We start from the raw sequence: 20,232 nt of genomic DNA, 5'->3' as shown, positions 1-20,232 counted from the left end.
TCAGTGGTTGCCCCTGGTACTCCTGGGTCACTAGTTTCTTGTGGTGGGTGTGGGACAGGGAAAGGAGACCAGAGGGAGCCACAGAGGGGAGAGGGGGGTGTGGAAACAGCTCAGGGCCACAGGACTGTATTTGTGGTGCTTTGCTAGCTTCCAGGAATCCTGCAAAGTAGGGATCTGTTTAACTGGCAAAACCCACGACCAAAAGGGACAGAACTGTTTAGTGATGAGCAACTGTAGTTGTCATTTGCTTTTTCTGGACAGAGGTAGCCTCCAGACGCTACCTGAGCAGACTCTTCCTGAGCAGATGTTTCCTTGTTGACCTGGAAAGGATTTTTCCGGATAAACTTATCAAATCAATGACTTTTGAATATCAGTGTACATTAAAATCACCAAGGGGCATGGTAAAAAATGTGCCCATTCTCAAGGATTCTCATTCAGTAGCTCCTGGGTGTAGGCCAGGAATCTGCATTTTAAACAAACATTTTAGGTGATTCAGGTAGTCAGTGGACCACACTTCCCAAAAGACTGACTTAGATTTAGTTCCAGTTTCCCTTCAGCCCAATTTTTGAAATAGGCTCTTTCTGCTGCAGTCTATTTGTTTTAATCACTTTCTTTATTGAAGGATTTACTAGCATTTCCATGTTTACTGTCTGTTTCATTCTCACATAATCACAGTAACTGGAAAGGGAGTCAGAGATGGTTAGCCCCATTTTATTGAGGGTGAGGGGGTGGAGGTGGAACTGAGGCATAGGGAGAGGTAAGTCGTGATGAGTCAGCCACAGAGGTGGGAATTGAAGTCCAGAATTGATGACTCTCAAACCAGGCACTCTTCTGGGGCCTATTTTCTCAGCTTGTGATTTCATATTTAATCATAGTTATTTCATAGGTGTCCAATTCCTTGTGCTTGGGTAAGCAAACTGCATTTGAGTTTTAAACAAAATAGCTTAGCATCCCTCAGTGTACTAGTCTTTATATCTAGCTTATTGAAGCTTGTCTAAGCTTGAGTTAATATCTGCCCTGAGAGATGATGTGGAACTGACTTAATGTGCTTCTTTCTGTGCTTGCTTCCTTTATCATTTCTGACTTTTTTTTTTGGCCTGCTTCATCATACAGGATCTCAGTTCCCTGACCAGAGTCTTAACCACTGGACTGCCAGGGAAGTCTGATGAAAACTTTTAAGAGAATAGATTTCTCTTCCTCATGTCAATAGGAACCCCTCTCCAGTCTTCTGGTTAAGAGGACTAAATCAAAAAACCTCTTAATTTTCTTCTTATTCAACTTGTGTAGTACTTGGAAAATCCTGAAAACTCTCAGTTTACTTATTTTTATTACAGTGTTACTTAAATGTACAAATAAAAAGAATATAATGATCTTTTATTTATAGTTCTTATATAACTGAAAATATAAATTTACAAGTTAAATACAAATGATATCACAAAACTAATACCATTCAAATTAATATTATAGCAATTTAACATGGCAGATGATGTATTTTGCTGAGACTAAATTATCCCTTGTATTGTGATTATGGTATTCCTGTGAAAGCTCAGCTTCTTTTGAGTTCAACATACCTATACCACCAAGTGACCTATATTATCTCAATTTTCTCACCACTTTTCTGTAGAACTACTGTGACAATGCAGTCTATGATGTGGTTTGGCTTTCATTTTGTGCATGAAAACACATTTTCATTTTAAATCCACCTTCGTTCTTTTCTCATGATCCCAGAATAGTAAAAGCAATGGTATATTAAAAAGCAGAGACATTACTTTGCCAACAAAGGTCCGTCTAGTCAAGGCTATGGTTTTTCCCATGGTCATGTATGGATGTGAGACTTGGACTGTGAAGAAAGCTGATCACCGAAGAATTGATGCTTTTGAACTGTGGTGTTGGAGAAGACTCTTGAGAGTCCCTTGGACTGCAAGGAGATCCAACCAGTCCATTCTAAAGGAGATCAATCCTGGGTGTTCATTGGAAGGACTGATGCTAAAGCTGAAACTCCAATACTTTGGCCACCTCATTCGACGAGTTGACTCACTGGAAAAGACTCTGATGCTAGGAAAGGTTGCGGACGGGAGGAGAAGGGGACGACAGAGAATGAGATGGCTGGATGGCATCACCGACTCTGTGGACATGAGTTTGAGTGTACTCCGGGAGTTGGTGATGGACAGGGAGGCCTGGCGTGCTGTGATTCATGGGGTCGCGGAGAGTCGGACACGACTGAGCGACTGAACTGAACTGAACTGAACTGAAGACACACATCCAAATGCAGGTATTGAAATAAAGTGGTCATTCAAATAATCCAGAATGCCTAAATTAAGAATTACTGTTCAGATTCACTGGTTGCCAAATTTACACTACGATCAAAAGCCTTATCTACTGTGTTTACTTCCAAGAACCCCATTTTTTTTAAGTCCCCTAAATTATATTTATTGATAATTTTCCTTTTTTATTCATCAGACAGAATTACCATTTCAGAGCTTGTGATCACCACAGGTAGCTATCACTCTAAGCTGCTTATAGTCCAAAACAAACAGAAAAAGACAGGACATTCTAGTTATTCCGTGCTGCCTGCACAAGGGTAAATGGAAACTTCCTACTAAACTTTGCAAGAACTCTCATACCCTCGGACCTCCTCCCACCGCTGCCTTTGAGGACTCTTGGAGTTCTAGAGAGGTCAGGTTAGCCTTTCTTGTACAAGCAAAGTAGCCGCTTCACACAATTTGGAAGGATTAAAGCTTGTCCTAGTTTTGCTTGATTGTTGTACTTCTAGCATGCTAAAGACCTAAAAAATAAGAGAAAGAAAATACAACAGAAGGCAGCATTCCAGTACCAAACTGAAAAGAAACACAAAAACAAGAGAGCAGCATGTTTTTAACAGCTTGCATGGAGAAAGCGGAAAAAATATTGACTGGGGAGTTTGGATAGAACTGTTCATTTTCTCTCACCGCCCGCGGTATTTGTCTTACGAAGCAGGAGCCAGATACAATTCTGGCGAACAGGCCGGAAGAAGGGGTGGAGGGGTTCTCTGGAAGCTTGTGGAAGCCTGAGGATATAGCCGGGGAAATTAGGGCTGGAGACCCAAATGGCTCCGGGCCAGGATGAAGTCGGGGGAGGGAGGCGCTAAGGCTTTTTTCCTCCTGGCCTCGGGCATCCTCTTGGTCCCCTGAGTCCTAAGAGGGCACAGCACAGGTCACTCAGGTAGGTTCCCGACGCCTTCAGATCAGCACGAGCAGGATGAATCCCTGCCCCTGTTTCTTTCGCCTGGGAAAAGGACACGGGGGCTCCTTTCGCCTTCTAAGCCCACCTATCTTTTGGAGTTCGGAACTACAGCTCCGGAAACGGGGACCTGGCGGGGGTCTCCACACGCTCAGCAGGCACTCGGGTCCGGGACTCCGGCTCCCGCCAAGCTCCGGCCTTAGCCCCGCCTCTCAGGGCGCGGGGCGGGGCCAGGGCGCGGGGCGGGGCCAGGGCGCGGGGCGGGGCCAGGGCGCGGGGCGGGGCCAGGGCGCGGGGCGGGGCCAGGGCGCGGGGCGGGGCCAGGGCTCGCAGCGGGCGGTGGAGACCAGGCGGAGGAGGAAGAACATGGCGGGCGCGGCGGGGCCTGCTGCCGTCTCAGGGGCCGCCGGCGGAGATGGAGACGATTCGCTCTACCCCATCGCCGTCTTAATCGACGAGCTCCGCAATGAGGACGTGCAGGTATTGGAGTCGGGCCCGGCAGTGGACGCGGGCTCGGCCGGGCGCGTGGTGGAGAAAGGGGGCCAGCCGGCCCCTGTGGTGGGGGGAGGCCCGGGGATTGAAAGCCGGGACTCGGAGCGGAAACTTGACGGGGAGGAGGGGAGGGACCCATGAGGGGTTCTGGTGGCTCGACCCGGCGGCCCCGGAGCCTGCCCCTCACGCCTTGTTGTGACCCGCTGAGGCGGCGGCCCGGCGGCCCGCCTGGTCCCGGGTGCTTGTGGGGGAACCGGCTTGCCGCCCGGGCGCCCTTTCTGGGCCGGGCGGTGAGGACGCCGCGTCCAGCCCGGGGTCGGCGGCGCCCGTAGCGGGGCGAGCGGGAGGCGGGCGGCGAGGGGCTGCAGGACGCCGAGGCGCCCTGTGAAAGGCAGGGGATTGACTGCCTTCCTCGCGGCCTGCTGGAAACTGGCCCGGCTTGGGTGGAAATTAGGTGGGGTGGCTATACTAACCTAAAGGAGGCGGGATGTCAGCTCTGATGGAACTTTTCTTTGAAAAGCCTGACGTGGTACTCAACCATCTCACCTGCTTCACCACTGCTACAGTTTTCTCTTTTTAAAATTGTCTCGCTTTTCCAGATATTGTATTTTCTTTCATTTCTTTAATGTGCCCGTCAGGGTTTCTCCTGAGAAATCTTACTTTAACTAAAGAAGGTGTGTTCCCTTGTTTTTGAGGTTACTCATAGAATAAAGTAAATTAAAGGGTTTTTTTTCCTTCTTATCTGTATGCCATTCATTACCTCACCTGTTTGCAGCTACTCTCTTTTGGTCTAAATCACAACTTCTTCTTTACTTCATTCTTTTTTCTACTTTTGTTTTTAAAGCTCCGTCTCAATAGTATTAAGAAATTATCAACAATTGCTCTAGCACTTGGAGTAGAAAGGACACGAACTGAACTGCTGCCATTCCTTACAGGTATGTGACTCTTTGAGGAAAGGCCTGGGCATTTCTGTTTTCCAGTGGCTTTCAAAACTTGGACTGTTGTTTTGAATTTGTTGCCCATAGTATTCAGTTCATTTCAGTCGCTCAGTCGTGTCCGACTCTTTGCGACCCCATGAATCACAGCAAGCCAGGCCTCCCTGTCCATCACCAACTCCCGGAGTTCACTCAAACTCATGTCCATAGAGTCGGTGATGCCATCCAGCCATCTCATTCTCTGTCGTCCCCTTCTCCTCCCGCCCCCAATCCCTCCCAGCATCAGCGTCTTTTCCAGTGAGTCAGCTCCTCGCATAAGGTGGCCGAAGTATTGGAGTTTCAGCTTTAGCATCAGTCCTTCCAATGAACACCCAGGATTGATCTCCTTTAGAATGGACTGGTTGGATCTCCTTGCAGTCCAAGGGACTCTCAAGAGTCTTCTCCAGCACCACAGTTTAAGTACTAAACTGAGCCTGTTGTTTCTACTGTGAAGAAACAGGGCAGAGCATATATTGTAATGTTGTGGCCGGACATATTCAGATATTAACTATTTAGCTAATAGAAAAGTAATTCATGTGTGATTATGAATTTCTGCTTTCTTCTGTGAAACAAATCTATGAAGACACTTGATTAAGAAGGAGGAAAAGGCTGTTAGGATGGCGACAGATCATCTAGTTACATATGGAGTTTCTTCCTAGTTTTGTGTGAGTATCCAGCTTTTGTGTGAGTGGCCAGCTATCTTTGTTGATGAGTACTGGGTTCTTGTCATTTCCAGATACAATTTATGATGAAGATGAGGTACTGTTAGCTCTTGCTGAGCAGCTGGGAAATTTCACTGGCCTGGTGGGAGGTCCTGACTTTGCCCACTGTTTGCTGGTGAGTATATTCTGCCTGCTCTCCTTCTAGAACTTTTGCAGTTTAAATAGTACATTGTTTGGTGATAGGCACAGTGCAGCATTTTTTATGCAGATCTTTTTATGGATAGTCACAGTGTTAGCTATTGAGAGAACAAATAATGTAGGCATTTTGGACTCAACCTTTCTTATTTTTTCTGGTTGTGAATGTGGGAACTTTCTCTTTTCTGACTTGTTACTTTAGCAATTAGGAGAAAAAGGACTGGATTGTTTCTGTTCATGACTTTTTCCCTCTTATAGTGGAAATCTTAATTCTCATCTAACAATGCTGTGGATTTGGAAATGTTTATTAGTTTTTTCTTTAATTGTAACTTTTGATTCTGACTTCCTTTGTGAACTTCATGAATTCAGTTTAATTCAGTTGACATTTATTGAGAACCTTCTATATCAGGCACTGAAGTTACAATGTTCATGTTTTTTTTTTTTTTTTTTACAATGTTCATGTTAAAGATGAGCATTGTGAGTGTAATAAGGCCTCTCTCCTTTTCTGTCAACAAGTAATTACTATGTGGTGTTAGATGGAAAAATTTGAAGCACATAAAAGAGAAAGGGATTAACCCAGGGTGATCAGGGAAGATCTCGTTGGGAGAGAATGTCTGAACTAGGGTGTGAAAGATGACTAGGAATTTGACAGCTGCACGGGATGATGGGGTTGTATGCTTCAAGGCTTCAATATTGGCTGTATTATATTGCTGACTCTCGTGACTTCTGTCTTTACCTCTGACCTTTCCATGGAGCTCCAGATATAGATATATGTAGAAAGATATAAATATCTGTGTTATATATATCTGCTGTGATTTTTCTACTTGGGTGTCAAACAGGCATTTCAAATTTAGTATGTCTAAAACAGAACTCAGTTTTTTCCCCCAAAATATATCCTAATTAGTTGTCCCATTGCAGTAAATGGCATCACCATCTACCCAGTTAGTTGCAAAGCCAAAACCTGGAAGACGTTCTTGAATCCGTTTCCCCTCACTTCCCACATCTAATCTGTCAGTAACTCCTGTAGATTCTGCATGTATTCCAAATCAGTTCTCTTTCTTCCATCTCTTCTACGACCTAGCTCATCTTTCCACTGGTCTTTCTCGACCACATGTTCTTTCCTCTAGATTATTGCAGTAATCTAGTTGCTTTCCACTCATGCCTTCTGCCTCACCACTCCAGTTCATTCTTCACCCAGAGATGGATCACTCAATCCCTGCCATGGTTCTTAGAAAATTCATAATTTCTACCTTAGTTTATAAAATTTGCCCCTATGAGTTTATCTCATATCATGTTCCCTTTTAATAACCTCATTCCATTCATAATAGTCTTCCTTCTGTTCTTTGAATACACCAAGCTTATTGCCCTGGATAGTCCCTATAATAACATGTGTTTTTGAGCTTCCTATGACTGGCTCCTTATCATTTAGATGCCAGCTTTAATGCATCTCGGCAATGCCTTCCCTGACCTCTCAACCTGAAATTTCTTTCCCAGTCATCCCTTACCACATCATCCTTGTTTTTACCCCCTCTTTGGCTGCACCACAGAGCTTGTGGGATCTTAGTTCCCCAACCAGGGGTTGAACCCCAGTCCTCAGCAATGAAAGCACAGAGTCCTAACCATTGGGCCGCCAGGGAATTCCCCCTGTTCTCTTTACAGAGCATTCAACACCATCTAGTTGTTTTCCTGATGAGTTGTTATCTTCCTCCATTAGAATATAAAACTGTATTCAATGACCTGTGATAAAACGATAATGGAAAAGAATGTATATGTATAACTGAATCTATTTGCTGTACAGCAGAAATTAACATAACATTTTAAGACCACTGTACTTGAATAAAGTAAATCTTTAAAAAATTAAGAATAGTCAAAAGATACACCCCCCCCCCAAAAATAAACTAGTGCAAAGAAATCATGGCCTTATTTCTTCCCTCTCCTCAGTGCTAGAAAAGTAATGATCATTTTAAAAGAAAGAGTTTAGGAGCCTTGGAAGCATGAAACTGGTTGATTGCAGGAATATAAAGTGTTGGTGCTAGAGTAGGCGGAAGTGGTGGTCCCAGGGCTGTAGGAAAAGGTCACGGAGAAATAGGCCAAGTTTCAATCAAGAGACAGGAGCTTGCTCTTCTGTAGTAATGATAGAGATCATCAACGATATTGCCTGAGAGGAGGTCAGAAGGCAGGACAGACCATGAAAGCCTTTGCTTTTCAGAAAGCAGTGTCTTTTCAGAGGGCTTCTGAAATTTCCCTTAGGAAAGCTGAGCACCTTGTATCAAATAATTTTTGAAATGTATTATGTAGACACCCTTGTTTCCTTGACTCATAATTCTGTTTCACTCTCCTGGTCAGTTCTACACGTGGGTTTTGTCTTTAACATGGACACTTCATGGTGTATCCTGAATCTGCCTGGACCGAGTGCAAACCCAGAGGAGCAGCAGTTCAGAATCAGCCCCCTGTACTTTTCCCTGGGCTGTGCTGTACTCACTCGCTGATCCTAGTCAGGGCCAACCCCTTTGGTCTCTACTGTTTCTAAAGCTGCAGGCAAGGTTTCCTGTTAGATCTCTACCTTTCATTTAATTGTTCTTTCATAAACTTCCACTCTGTGTCTGGCTCCTGGAAAAATTCTGGATGTATTCTGAGAAAAGTAATTTTGCACTCAGCCTTTAGTAGTTTGGAAAAGTCAGTGGTGTGGAGTGAATTGACAGAGGTCGCTTCCACCTCCGGGAATGGTAGAATGGTACTCCAGACGCTGTGGACTCAGTGTCCTGATGCGTCCTCGTGTAATTGTGGTGCCCAGTGCTGGTCGTGTTGTTGCACTTCCTCTTGAGGAAGTATACATGATTCTGTCGAATTTGGCTGCATAGCTTTTAAATCTAGTGATTCAGCTCACAATAATATTAATATTGTGTCGAGTCTCTTCCACCATGTCATTTGTAGACACCATCTGGGGATTGCCATCTGGGACACGAAATCTTGGCTGTCTTCCAGAAGTTGTGTCTTCAGGTCGGACACACCATATGTTACCCCCTTGTGAACTGAAAGTAACCATTTGGTGTGATGTAGCTAACATTCTGGTTACTTGTCCCACCTCCCTTCAGTCACTTTAAAAGGTGATAATCTGTATCTAACCTGATTGAGTAAGTCTTCTCTCTGGTTTTCCATTTTGGTCTATCCAGCCTCCTCTGGAAAGCCTGGCGACTGTGGAAGAGACTGTGGTTCGAGATAAGGCTGTGGAGTCCCTGAGGCAGATCTCGCAGGAGCACACGCCGTTGGCTCTGGAGGCTCACTTCGTGCCTCTGGTGAAACGCTTAGCGAGTGGGGATTGGTTCACCTCTCGCACATCCGCATGTGGTTTGTTCAGCGTTTGCTATCCCAGGGCTTCCATTGCTGTCAAAGGAGAAATTAGACAGTAAGATACGGTATTTTTTAGTTATTTGGGGTTGTTGGGAGCTCACAGCTGACAGGTTACACAGTACCCTATTACCAGTGAGTGGCTGGTATCAGGGTAGTCAGATTGGTGACAACAGTTAACGAATGTCCAGGTGAACATACCAGTAGGTTTTCCTTTGTTACTTCTGTGAGTAGCAGTCTAATGCCTGATGTTTGTAGGAGAAAATCTCTGAACTTTTTGTGTGTGTTGGGGGGAATGCTTAATCAGTGGCATGCAACAGGAAATACCTTCATTATTTTATTTGCTGCAGGTACTTCCGTTCCTTGTGCTCAGATGACACACCAATGGTACGACGTGCTGCTGCTTCCAAACTGGGTGAATTTGCAAAAGTTTTGGAATTAGACAGTGTGAAAAGTGAAATCGTTCCTTTGTTCACTAATCTAGCTTCAGATGAACAGGTAGGTTAACTCTTAGTAATTAAAGTACACGGATATGCTCTTACATTTGAAGAATTTCTTTGGATGTTTTGGTTCTTATGTTAGGATCATTTTTTTCAGAATTATTACTTAATTCTGGCCTGGCTAAAGTTTAAGATTACCCATTCCAGTGTCCTTTAATTCTTTCTTAGCCAAACTGTGATTTTCTTTTCCATTTAGCAGCTGTTGAAGGGGAGTCAAGGAATTGGGAGCCATAATTAGGAAGGAACACCAAAGCCACATTAAAGAGTAACTGTACCTTTGGGTACTGCAGGCTGAATTATTGTGAGACAGTAATGTTTTCTGGAATTTTTGGCTTTCAGATAAACAAGCATAACATGTATTGGGAAAGCTCTTTGACCCTCTGCATCCTCTGTATGAGTGTATAAGATAACTTTGCGTGAGGGCAGTTATAAGTCCAAGGATCTCCATCTCATCAGTGTAGAAATTAGCAATAATAATGGGTTTCCCTGGTGACTCAGTGGTAAAGAATCCATCTGCCAATGCAGGAGATGCGGGTTCAATCCTTGGTTTGGGAAGATCCCCTGGAGAAGGAAATGGCAACCCACTCCAGTGTTCATTCTTGCCTGGGAAATCTCATGGGAGAGGAGACTGGCAGGCTATAGTCCACGGAATCGCAAAAGAGTCAGACATGACTTAGCGACTAAATAACAACTAAAAGCAATAATAATACACTAGTAAGCACCCAAATGAATCTTTTTCAGCCTGTTTTAAGTGGTTTACATATGTGAAGTAATTCAGCCCTTACAACAGCCCCATGAGGTCATTACTTCCATTTTACGTATTTGGAAACAGGCACAGGAAATCGGAGTAGATTGCTCATGGTTGCACAGTGAGCAGTGTTGGAGTGCGGACTTTAGTCTTGGCAGCTTAGTTCCAGAGCTGTGACCTTCACTGCTAAGCTGTAGTGCTCTTCTGTATGGTGCTTTGGAGAATCAGCCCTCAGAGTTCCTGGACTCTGGAAGAACAATTTACTAGTTCCTGCCCTCGGATCACTGTATATGTATAGGATCAAGAGCAGGAGATACATACCTTGAGTCTCATATTCAGATCCTAGATCTGAAGATGATAAATCTTTCAAAATAATTTGTAAAATTTATTAAAATAATATATACAAAGCAGTACAAAGTGAATATGCATCTTGAGTATTACAAGGCATATTATCTTGTAACTTTCATCTATGAAAGGAGACAGAACTTTGATAGCCATTATCTAGGAAGCCCAGCATGATCTGCCTCCCAAACAAACACCCCTCCCAGTTCCTACTCCCTACCCCCTTCAGACTGTAACACTGTATCTTGATTTTTGTGGTAACCACCACCTTACTTTTCTTTCCATTTTTACTATTCATAAAGTATGGTTTAAAACAGCACTATCCAGCAGGAATACAATGTAAACTACCTGTTAATTTTAAGTTTCACCAGTAGCCATAGTTTAAAAAATGAGAAGCAGGTGAAATCGATTTCAATAATGTATTTTATTAACCCAGGATATCCAAAGTAACTACCATTAGAATGTGTGGTGCTAGTTACATTTCAGGTACCCAGAAGTAGGTAGTATGTGGGATAATGTTTGTCACATTGGAGAGCACAGGTTTAGAATCCTCATTTGAGATTTTGTTGATTACCTTTCTCATGGTATAACTCAGTGTTTTCTTTTGTCCTGCAAAGTTGGTAGTTGAATCTAGAGTGGAGATTTGTGAATTTTTTCTGTAAAGGGCCAGATAGTAAATATTTTAGGCTTTGTGGACCAGACAGTCTCTGTTGTAACTACAAAGCTCTGCTGTTGAATGTCACACACTGTAACATGTAAACTAATGGGCATGGTGCTGTTCCAGGAAAATTTTATTTATAGAAACTAGCTGCTTTCCATATTTGGCCAGTATTTGCCTCAGCCCTGATCTCGAGGCTTAATGAGAGCTGGTTTGATATTTTGGGGGCAATAAGATCACTTTGTTAGATGGAGGCTGCTTTTCATCAAGAGGCATGTCTTTTTGTGGTATTAACAGCAGTAGATGCTGAAAGAATTTTTTGTTTAGTTGTAACATATGTGTGTGTATGTTCACTGTGACCATTGATAGAATTGCTGCTCCTGCCTTAGTCATTCATTGAGAAAGTATTTATTGAGAACCTTCTATGAATCAGTCACTGTTCTTCATGCTGGCTTTCAGTGTTAAATGAGGGACCATGCTGTCATGTAGGTTATATTTTAATGAAAGAAAGCATAATAAACAGATAAAATATTAGGGATCAAAACGATGATGGAGGGACTTCCCTGGTGGTTGGGAATCTGCCTTGTATTGCAGGGGACATAGATTTGATCCTTGGTCAAAGAACTAAGATCAAGCATGCTTGGATCAGCCGTGGAGCAGCTAAGCCTTCATGCCACAACTGCTAAGCCCTTGTGCTACAACTAGAGATTTGGTGCGCTGTATCAAAAGATCCTCCGTGCTGCAGCTAAGACCCCAGTGCAGCCAAATAAATGAAAAAACTGATGGAAATAGGGTAGGGTAACATAGTGGTGGGGAGTGATTACAGGTATTCTTTTAGACTGGTTAGTCAGAGAAGGGCCATGAAGAGGTGGCATAAACTGAAACCTGAACCAAAAAATGCCAGCCATCCCATTTCCTAGTGTGTCAGAGCTCTGCTGCTGCTGCTGCTAAGTCGCTTCAGTCGTGTCCGACTCTGTGCGACGCCATAGACGGCAGCCCACTAGGCTCCCCTGTCCCTGGCATTCTCCAGGCAAGAACACAGGAGTGGGTTGCCATTTCCTTCTCCAATGCATAAAAATGAAACGTGAAAGTGAAGTCACTCAATTGTGTCCGACTCTTAGCGACCCCATGGAACACAGCCTGCCAGGCTCAGTACTGGAGTGGGGTGCCATCGCCTTCTCCAGTGTCAGAGCTCTAGGAAAAGAGAATTCCAAGAGGAGAGGACATTTAGTATATGTAAAGATCCTGTGGTTGGAACATAGTGGGCCAAAAGGACTCACTAAATTTGGATAAGATAATCAGGGCCCAGATTGTGGGGGACCTTTAAACAGTGTATTGAGTTTGGGTTTTCTAGGTGTAATGAGAACACACCAAGATTTTAATCAGGGATGTAATTTAAAATTTTAAAAGATTGTTCTGGCTTCTAGGTGGAAAACTAAATTGTAAGGTGGGGGTGAGAATAGAAACAAGAAGACAAGTTAGGAGACTTTTACAATAATCCTGACGAGACAGTGGTGAACTCAGGTGGTATGGTGAAGATGGAAAGAATCTGGTGATTGGTTTGGAGGTAGTCAGTAGAACTGTGATTGAATTGGAAGAAGGGAAGAGGCATCAAGATTTCTTGATTTTACTTGAGAAACTGGGTGGAAATTGGTGTCACTGCTGAGATGGAGAAGATTCTGGGAGGAGTAGCAGATACAGGGAAGAAAACCAGGAGTTCTGGGAGAAAAGTGTTGATTAGTTGAAAAAGTATTGATGGGTATGTATTTATATTGATGAAGTAAATACATAATCGATTCAGCATTGTTTTTGGAATCTGAAAATAGCTGTATGACCACTACCAAAAATATAGTTCTGCCTTTTTTAGCCTGTTCATTTAAATAGAGTAGTGAGGATCTTGGGCATGTAGTAGGTTACTGTTGATCTATAATTTTTAAAATTTATAATATTTTGGAAAGTTGGAGGCCCCGTTACCTCTTGTATGCTTGCATGTGCATATACACACATATATTACATGTGCTTACAGTTTGATGTTTCATCTGGGTCCTCAGATGTTTTTATATTTTCATTTCCTACTAATATATTTATGATTCCCCAATCTATAAAATTCCTAACTTTTCATTGATCTATTTATGTATTACTACTTTTACAAAGGATATATAGATAATTAGGTTGATACTTGGCAGTTTACATTTGGGAAGTTGAGTTCATTAATCCCTTAACTTTGTAATTTTTTCTGCTGGGTTTTCTAGGTTTGGTTATCTCAAAAGTTATTCTGTCCTTGATCATCAGCATTTAAATTTAACGTTTTTTAAAAATTACTTAAAAATTTTGTTTTTTTGTGTATTTTTCCGAGTCGTTTTCTCATGCCTAAACTCTCATTATTGCCATCCTAAACTGAGTGTTTTGAAAACTGAGCTTCCTGAGTAACTCCCTTACCCTTATCCCCTTTCTCTTCCTCTGTTCTGATCTTCTGTAAACAACTGGTACAAGCATGGTTTTCATTTTTATTGCTCAGCTTCTTAGAGTGAGGATTTAGAGACATCATTAAAATGTTCTTTTTTCACATAATTTTTACATTTTTATTTCATTTTCCTTACTAAAAATTCTGTATTCTAACCAATGTCATTAACTTTGCTGTTCACTCAGAGAGCATTTATGGCTTTGACATGCCTGCCATTTCAGGCAAAGGGAACAGCTATTTCAAGACATAAAGACATGAACTGCTTATAGTGTGTTTTTTTTGTTTTAAGGACACCCAAGCACTACCACAGCCACACACTGCCTCATGGCTCTCAGTAAATACTGTCTGACTAACAGAAAGGAATTTCGTTCATTAGGATTCAGTGCGCCTGCTAGCTGTGGAAGCCTGTGTCAGTATTGCCCAGTTACTGTCTCAGGATGACATTGAGGCTTTGGTGATGCCTACACTTCGACAAGCAGCAGAAGATAAATCTTGGCGCGTTCGCTATATGGTAGCTGACAAATTTTCAGAGGTAAAATTAGTGCACTGACAATTTTTAACTACTGAAAGGAAAAAAAACCCCAGAAACCCACAGATTTTCTGAATTGGAAGTGCTTGAGGCAAAAATATACATAGACCTTCCTGGACTCATGATGGGGTTATGTCCTGAGAAGCCCATTGCAGATTCATGGGGTCGCGGAGAGTCGGACACGACTGAGCGACTGAACTGAACTGAACTGAACTGAACCTGCTGAACAGCATAGCTTAGCCTCGCCTACTTTAAACTTTTAAAGAACACTTACATTAGCCTCAGTTGGGCAGAATACTCTTAACAGAAAACCTGTTTTATAATAAAATGTGGACTAGCTCATGTAATTTATTCAATACTGGTACTTAAAGTGAAAACCAGAATGATTTTAAGTGTATTGGTTTTTCCCCCTTGTGATTACATGGATGACTGGAAGCTCTGGCTTCCTCCCTTTGCCCAGCGTCACAAGAGGATGGTACTACATAGTGCTAGCCCAGGAAAAGATCAAAATTCAAAACGTGAAATTTGGTTTCTATTCAACGTATATTGCTTTCACAACATCCTAAAGTTGAAGAATCTTAAGTTGAATGATCATAAGTTGGGGACTGCCTGTACTTGACGATTGTACTGTGCTTGTTATTTTGATTAGAATACATTAAAACCTGTAGAAATTCTTTTATAGCTCCAGAAAGCTGTGGGTCCCAAAATCACCCTAAATGACCTCATCCCCGCCTTTCAGAACCTACTCAAAGACTGTGAAGCTGAAGTCCGAGCAGCTGCTGCCCATAAAGTAAAAGGTTAAGGTGACAGTTTATGTTGTATCTGGATCATTTTGGTGCATTTTTTTATGTCAGTGAATTTTGTATTTTTTTTTTTGTCTTGGATCTTCCCTGGTGGCTCAGATGGTAAAGCGTCTGCCTACAATGCGGGAGACCTGGGTTCAATTCCTGGGTCAGGAAGATCTCCTGAAGAAGGAAATGGCAACCCACTCTAGTATTCTTGCCTGGAAAGTCCCAGGGGCGGAGGAACCTGGTTAGGCTACAGCCCATGGGGTTACAAAGAGTCGGACATGACTGAGTGACTTCACTCACTTCACTCATGTTTTCAGATAAATAGAGATGATTTTAATGTATTGAAATGTTAACATTGTCACATAAAGCTACTCCCTTATATATTTAAAACCAAATAGCTTCTGTTTTAAAAAAAAAAGTATCCAATCCAGATTGGATTGGTGTGGTATACAGTGGCATATAGATTGACCAAAAAGTGCATTTTAAAAGTAGCCATTTTTCTTCCTTGGAACTTATTTGCTAAAACATATGATTTGATTTAACTTGAAACTTGATAAATCTGGTTAAATTTCTTCATTTGGCTCCTTGTAAATGGCTCTACATAAGCATTTTTTTTCTTTCTCTTTGTATATTTTAGAACTTTGTGAGAACTTGCCTATGGAAGGTAGAGAGACCATAATTATGAATCAAATTCTGCCCTATATAAAGGTAAACCTAACTTTAGTTTATTTTTTGTTTCACTTTGCCCTGTGTGAAGGTAAACCTGACCTCAGTTTTTGTTTGTATTACCTTAAAGCTCTTTGAGTTTAAACATGGACCAGGGATGAATGGACAGTTATATTAATGTGTGACACTGTTATTTATTACTTATAAATGTTTTGTAAGTACAAAATGCTCTTTTTTGCATAGGTTTATCTGATAGATGGTCTGAGGAAACTTTATCGACTAATCAGTATTGAAAGAGTGCTTTTAAAATTCCTTGGGAAATCGTATGGAAGTTTCTGTTGTCTTGCAAAAAAACTAAAGGCTTTTAATTTGACTTTATTCTAGGAGTTAGTATCTGATACAAATCAACATGTCAAGTCGGCTCTAGCTGCTGTAATTATGGGGTTGTCTACCATTTTGGGCAAAGAGAATACCATTGAACATCTTCTACCTCTCTTTTTAGCTCAGTTAAAGGATGAGGTGAGTCTGGCTATACATTTTGTTGTCTCTTGATAGTTGGTGATTTGGTTTGGTTTTTTTTTGGGGTGTCACTGAAAAAGTAACCTATTTTAAACCATTGACAGTATTTGGGCATGGAGTTACAAGTTCCCGAGAAATGGGCCTCTGATACAGACGTAAAAATGTCTGTCCATCTTCTCTGCCTAATTCCTGATTATGTTCACTGTTTTTTTCTTCTCTTTAAACTTAATGGATCTTTATTTGAAAAGTTTCATTTAAATTTATTTTTTTTTTTTAAAAAAAGAATTTTATTAAAAAAGCACAAATGCAAAGAAATGAACAGAGGAAAATTTAGATATAATATTATAAAAATTACAGTGTTTGCCAGGCGTGATCATCAGTGCTTTGCATGTGTTATTATTATGTGTCATTTTCACAGCAGTCTTATTTTTGAGGATCGGTCTTACTATTATTCCCATTACAGATGAAGAAGGTGAGGCACAGAGGTAAAGTAACCTACCTGAAGTCTCAGCTGTGGTTGATGTGAGATTTGAATCCATGTAATTTGATTTCATAGCTTATGTGCTCTTTACATTTCTATAGACCTTTCTTTGAGAGTTTTGTTTAAGTCAGTTAAATTATGTACTTTGAATTATTTGTGTACTCAGTATTAAGTATTTCTTCCAAGACAATAGTTTTTTCACCCAAGTCAACACTTTCTCATTTTAAACTTTATTTGCTCATCATGGTGGTAGGAGAATATCGAGCAGAGAACTTGATCTTTATATGTGCTCTTTTGGGTCTTGTGTATTTGCAGTGTCCTGAAGTTCGTTTGAATATAATCTCCAACTTGGATTGTGTAAATGAAGTGATTGGAATCCGGCAGCTCTCTCAGTCACTCCTTCCTGCCATAGTGGAGCTGGCTGAAGATGCTAAATGGAGGGTTCGGCTGGCCATCATTGAGTACATGCCACTGCTGGCGGGCCAGCTGGTGAGTGTGGGCACTCTTGTGAGCTGAAGGATAGCATCACATAGTGGAGCAGACTCACCAGGGCCAGCAGGAGGCCCACATAGTTCGTGTGGTTATGTTCATTTAGATACATGAGAAAGTATGGTCTCTGTCAGTTGCCTGTAGAATGGTTTTCATTTTCATCAGTGCATTAACATCTAACAAAAAGGTATTATAAAAACACATTTTACCTCCCCACCATCTGAAAACAAAGCCATAGAAGAATATATAATTTCTTGGTATATGTCACATAGATTTTGTGATATTTAATGTCTCTGTGACTTAAGAAATATTTATCTGAGAAGAAAGGGGGTTATGGTTTCGAGATTTGACTTTTGCTTAGGGAAGCTTCCCTCTCTGCCTGTACTCTGAGCAAATGTCTCTGGTTACCACTTTTCCTGCATTCTGGCTCAAGGGAGTTGAGGACTCCCCGTATGAAAGAGGAGTGTTGAAGTTTGTAATGCTAATATTTTGGCCAGAGTTCGTGTTATCACATTATCTGTTACTATTTGAGATTTATGGATAGTTGAATTGATAGAAAGTTAATTAAAATTTCAGTGCTGGGTTTTATAGCCACATCCTTTTCTTTCTTTTATAGTAGGTACCTAGTCTGAAACTGCAATACTTTGGCCACCTCATGCGACGAGTTGACTCACTGGAAAAGACTCTGATGCTGGGAAAGGTTGGGGGCGGGAGGAGAAGGGGACGACGGAGAATGAGATGGCTGGATGGCATCACCGACTCTGTGGACATGAGTTTGAGTGAACTCCGGGAGTTGGTGATGGACAGGGAGGCCTGGCGTGCTGTGATTCATGGGGTCGCGGAGAGTCGGACACGACTGAGCGACTGAACTGAACTGAGTCAGTTCTGAGTTTGATGTGCCCTCATAATGGTGGTTGCACTGTACTGTAGGATAACTGTTAAAATCAAGATGAGGAGATAGACAACTGCTCTCTTTTTGGGCAGGGCTGTGTTCAGTGTTTTATTTCCAGTGCCTCCCATAGTGCCTGACATTAATCAGGCACTTAACATTTGTTGATTGTTGAGAAAAATGAATACTTGACTAGTTTTTGAGAAAGCTCATAATGTGTCAGTTTATAGTCAGTATTACTGCAATTTGTTTCTCCTCTTTCACTTCTATTCCTTTCATATCATAGCATATGAGGTTTATTTTTTCTTTTCTTGGACTACTGAGTTTGTATTGTTATTTTGGTGTACTTAGTTTATGAAATGTATCTTGTACATGTCTGTGGGAAGTTTTGTAAAACTTCAGGTGTCCCATTCTCCATGATAGATGGAAGAGATAGCAGTGTATAGGTTTCCCCCACTGTCTGAAAGTAGAGCATCCCTAAGAGCGCTTTTGCAAGCTTCACATGGTGTAAAGCAAAGAAGCAGTTACCTTAGGACACATCCTGCTAACAGATACATTAAGTAGATCTAGAGAAAGCACAGATGCCCACAGACACAGTTTGGAGCAGTGGCGGCCTGATACTGAGATGAGATGTTGAGTGTAGTTCCCAGGGAAGGAGCTTGGCTGTGCCACGCTTGCTGCTGCCTGTCTAAGGGTTCATTGGCTTGTTGCAAAACGAACACTGAACACTGTTTTCACCTTTTTCGTTAAAGGAGAAATCCAATTTAGATTTCTTTCAGTTAGTGAAGTGTAGTCTTTTACAGCTCTTTTGTAAAAATGAAGTGATATGAAGTGAACTTTCAAAAAGCAGAGGATACCTAATGGGGTCAGACAGAAATCCTGTCAGTTTCCCCCCCCACTGTTGCTGCTGTTCCGTTGCTAAGTCGTGTCTGACTCTTCGTGGCCACATAGACTGCAGCACGCCAGGCTCCTCTGTCCTCCACTGTCTCCCAGAGCTGTCCTGCCATTCCCAAGTACTGAGTGTCATCTTCTGTTCCTAAGTGTAGACTGTCGTGACTCAGAGTGGTTAACTGGTTTGCTGAAGGTTGAAGTACTGTCCAGAAGGGAGGGTGAATGTCAGTACTGTTTCTTTCAACCTCTGTTCCTTGGAAACAGGTACTCGGTGACTTTGCTTCATGCTTGTCTAGCAGGGGTGGCATGCATCAGTCAGAAGCGTTTTGTTATACAACTTCAACATCTGTTAGTATTATGTATTTTATCCTTTAAAAAAAATCCATAAAGACTTTTATTTCAGGTAGTCAATTTACAAAATTCCTTCAAGACTTTATGTATGGCCTGGTTTATGGACCATAGTGAGTAAATGTAAGGCTAAACCACAAGAATCAGGAAATAAAAGTTAATTAGGGCTCAGAGAAATCCATGACCTGAAATGAAAAATAAATCTTTGAGAGCAGACATGGTAATCCAAGTGTATGCTAAAGCCTGTTCGTAACCTATTATTATGAAGCCATTTTATTGTATTTTGAAAGCACTTGTATAGCATTTCTTTATTTAAAATATATGGTCACTGGTCAGACACTTCTTAGGTTCCAAAGACGCTAAAGAGTGAACATGTAAGCTTCGAGAGAGGTGTGGGGGCAGCATGGTTCACAGCCATCTCTCACACAATGTGGATTCCACGGTGCTAGGTCTGTGTAAACCAGCTCGAGGAGCTCGTCCGCGGCCTGTGCTGGTGTGGCCGCCGTTGATGGGGAGAACTGGGGTGGGTCCACCTCACTTGTAGTCTTGTGCCTGCTTATTCTCTCTGCTTTCTCCCAGGGATCCCAGGGTGCTCTCTTTAATTGGGGAGGAGTCTGTTTCTTGAAGTCAAGTTCTTTATCCTTAAGGATTTATTAAGATATTAAGCAAAAAAAAAAAAAAAGATATTAACCAAAAAGGGAAAAATATGAGAATTATTAGTATTTCTGATTGGTATTTTCCTGATGGTTCATTTTCACAGATATTCCGTAGAGATCTTTGGGCAGACTGTCCATGCTGGGTTCTTCCTACACATCTGCAGTGTAGTGTGGTTCCAGGCCACTCTGTTCTTTCCTACTTAGCAGTCCCTGGGCCATCTCATTTACCTTTTCTTTATGATTTCGATCCTAAAGTAGTTTTATAGTTTGTAAATCAGACCTCATGGTATTCTTTTTTTCTGGCTGGTCCATGAATTCAACTTATTTGGAAATAAATGATTTTTTTAGCTTTCAGGTTACTTTGGTGTAAT

General features: G+C 41.8%; 1 protein-coding gene across 4 annotated transcripts in view; it reads left to right on the top strand.

The window, feature by feature from the left end:
• The first annotated feature begins 3,543 nt into the window (after window positions 1-3,543).
• The window catches only part of PPP2R1B (protein phosphatase 2 scaffold subunit Abeta), a 37,461-nt gene continuing 20,772 nt past the window's right edge, over window positions 3,544-20,232 (top strand). For all 4 annotated transcript variants that reach the window (XM_088842925.1, XM_055423007.2, XM_088842926.1 and 1 more), the window contains exons 1-10: window positions 3,544-3,699; window positions 4,556-4,646; window positions 5,422-5,522; window positions 8,716-8,948; window positions 9,241-9,388; window positions 13,979-14,134; window positions 14,814-14,928; window positions 15,560-15,630; window positions 15,973-16,107; window positions 16,904-17,077. In XM_088842925.1, coding sequence (XP_088699051.1) covers window positions 3,586-3,699; window positions 4,556-4,646; window positions 5,422-5,522; window positions 8,716-8,948; window positions 9,241-9,388; window positions 13,979-14,134; window positions 14,814-14,928; window positions 15,560-15,630; window positions 15,973-16,107; window positions 16,904-17,077 — 1,338 coding nt within the window. In that variant the 5' untranslated portion in view covers window positions 3,544-3,585. The remainder of the gene's footprint in view (window positions 3,700-4,555; window positions 4,647-5,421; window positions 5,523-8,715; window positions 8,949-9,240; window positions 9,389-13,978; window positions 14,135-14,813; window positions 14,929-15,559; window positions 15,631-15,972; window positions 16,108-16,903; window positions 17,078-20,232) is intronic.

The sequence above is a fragment of the Moschus berezovskii genome, chromosome 14 (assembly GCF_049115385.1).
Source record: "Moschus berezovskii isolate FMDL1 chromosome 14, NW_MosBer_1.0, whole genome shotgun sequence".
Classification (NCBI taxonomy): Eukaryota; Metazoa; Chordata; class Mammalia; order Artiodactyla; family Moschidae; genus Moschus; species Moschus berezovskii.
The sequence above is the reverse complement of the archived record's forward strand: the minus strand, read 5'-3'. Positions and strand labels throughout refer to the sequence as shown.